General features: G+C 52.6%; 1 protein-coding gene across 1 annotated transcript in view; it reads left to right on the top strand.

The window, feature by feature from the left end:
* CRTAP (cartilage associated protein) overlaps positions 1–1,912 on the top strand; it is a 20,296-nt gene extending 18,384 nt beyond the window's left edge. The window contains exon 6 of the mRNA XM_077754279.1: positions 1,020–1,912. Within this exon, the coding sequence (XP_077610405.1) occupies positions 1,020–1,073 (54 nt within the window). The 3' untranslated portion in view covers positions 1,074–1,912. The remainder of the gene's footprint in view (positions 1–1,019) is intronic.
* Positions 1,913–2,219: the final 307 nt, after the last annotated feature.

The following is a 2,219-nucleotide window of genomic DNA, read 5'->3' on the forward strand; positions in this document are numbered from 1 at the left end:
CTCCACTCTAACGGGCCGCAGAGGGGGCTGTTTCTTTCATCTTTGTCACCTCGGGTACTTATTAGTGAGCTAAGAGCAAATGAGACCGTCACCCCAATGTCACAGCAGCCACATAGCAGGGAACAGTAACTCGGGGAGCAGCTGTCATGGCCATACATAAAATCCCTCTACTGTGTTTCCCTTTTGGGACCCAGAAAGCAACGGAAGCAGACATCATTTTTTCAGTCAGTCGTCTTCCACTTCTGTAGCTTTAGTTTCTAATCTCAGGCATCGTATGGTGGAAATATTTGGTGAAAATAATAAGACCCCCTTTTGTGTCTCATGTACTTGGTAGATTTCCCATCTATTCTCTGATGCTGAGAGGTCATCACAGGAAGTGTGTTAAAATATCAAAAGGAGCAGAGAGGATCTGGGCCTGTGATGGTGACCTCTTTGAGGGAGGCCAAGCATTAGCAGGGGTGCTTGGCACTGGGGGAGGGGGGGCGGCCCTCGTGGGAGTCAGACTCGGCCTCCTTGGCAGTAAAGAAAATGAGTGTCATCAGCTGCTGGCCCAGGTGTGTCCATGCAGAGCAGGAAACTGGAAAGTGTGCTGGGCTATGAGGTTGAGGATTAAGGCTGATTGNCTGTCTTGGGAACGGGGTGGCTGCTTCAGCCACACACACACACACCCCTCCTTTAGCAGGTTTCCAACCGTCTCCATTCCAGGCTCGAGGAAGAAAAGTAACCCAGGTCCCGGTCCTTGAAAAGCTCATGACCTGCTGGCCAGCATAGAAAGGGGACAGAGAGAGAGTGCTCCTGTGGAGTAACTACTAAGAAGGGGGGTGTCCAGGAAAGGGGGCTCTAAACAGGTCTCTCAGAGTGTGGCTGGGCTGCCCCTGCCCTCCTCTCCAGGGCATCTGTGGGGGTTGCTGAGCACTTGATTCCAAGTTCACATGGAGTGGAAGCCAGGTCCCCTCCCAGGTAGAGGCACCGTTAAGGGCAGGCAGCCCACTTGACAGAAGTGTCCTGTTGTCTCTCAGGGCGAGGTTCTGGAGTACGTCGATGACCTCCTGGAGCTGGAGGAGACTGGCTAGTCTGCAGCGAAGAGGTGGCCCTGGACGTCCCGGAGACGGACTCTTCCCCCTTGCCCCGGGGGCCCACGTTGTTGATACCTCAACGCCTTCTCTTGACTCTGGGAAGTGAAAGGGAAGCCCCAGCTCTCACCACATAAATATGGGGTGAGCCCGCCTTGCCCGGGGCCACACCTGCCTCCTCACCTTCTTCCCATGTTCACGCCCATGCCCCTCCCCGTCTTCACACCTGTCTTCTCCATGCTCACACCTGCCTTTCTCACGTTTTGGTTGAAAGCACAGTCTTCCATTCCCTGCCCCATCCAGAAAATCACAATTATTATTTTTTTTAATAAGAAAAATACTCCTAAAATTAGATTATTGTGAAAACCTATTTTGGGCTTTGTGCTCTTCCAGGTTTTAGACTCCATTATCCCCGTGCCCTGACCCAGGAGAGACAGTGGAAGCATAGGCCAGGCTTCCCCGCCCCCCATGACAGCCCTCAAGTGGTCTGACCTGCCTCATTCTGGCGCCCACTGAGAGAGGCCGGGCAGGTAGTACAGACGCCAGAAACGTGGCTTTGGCCCAACACGTCTGCGTGTCCAAAGTCTTACAATGGTTGGCCAGTCCCTCTCAGGGACCATAGTCGGTTACAAGTCTCAGAGTTGGAACTGGAAGGAAGCAGAGGGAGTCTGGCTTCATTCCTTTTTCTCAATAAATACTTACTGAGCACCTACTACATGCTAGACGTTGACCTGGGCACTGGAAACACTGTGCAGAGTGACAGGAAAAAACTCCCTGCCCTCTGGAGCCTATGTCTTCTAAGGGAGACAGGCAAATAAATAAAAACAAATGTATATAAATTATCAAGCGTGATCATTGCTGTGGGAGAAAAAAATGAAGCAGGGAAGTGGGTAAGGAGGCCCGGACATGAGGCTACGGTTTTAAATAGGATGGGCAGGGAAGACGTCACTGAGAAGGCGGCATCACGGCAGGGACTTCAGGGAAAAGTGTTCCAGGCAGAGGGAACAGCATGTACAAAGCTTTCCATTGAGAACGTGTTTGCTGTGGTCAAGGAGGCCACGGAGAGGAGGGGGGCCGGAGAGAGAACGGAAGGCGATAAGGCTGAGAGGCGTAAGTGACGAGGCAGGACAGAGCCCCGATGGCTTA

The sequence above is a fragment of the Crocuta crocuta genome, unplaced genomic scaffold (genome assembly GCF_008692635.1).
Source record: "Crocuta crocuta isolate KB4526 unplaced genomic scaffold, BGI_CrCroc_1.0 scaffold70, whole genome shotgun sequence".
NCBI classification, from domain to species: domain Eukaryota; kingdom Metazoa; phylum Chordata; class Mammalia; order Carnivora; family Hyaenidae; genus Crocuta; species Crocuta crocuta.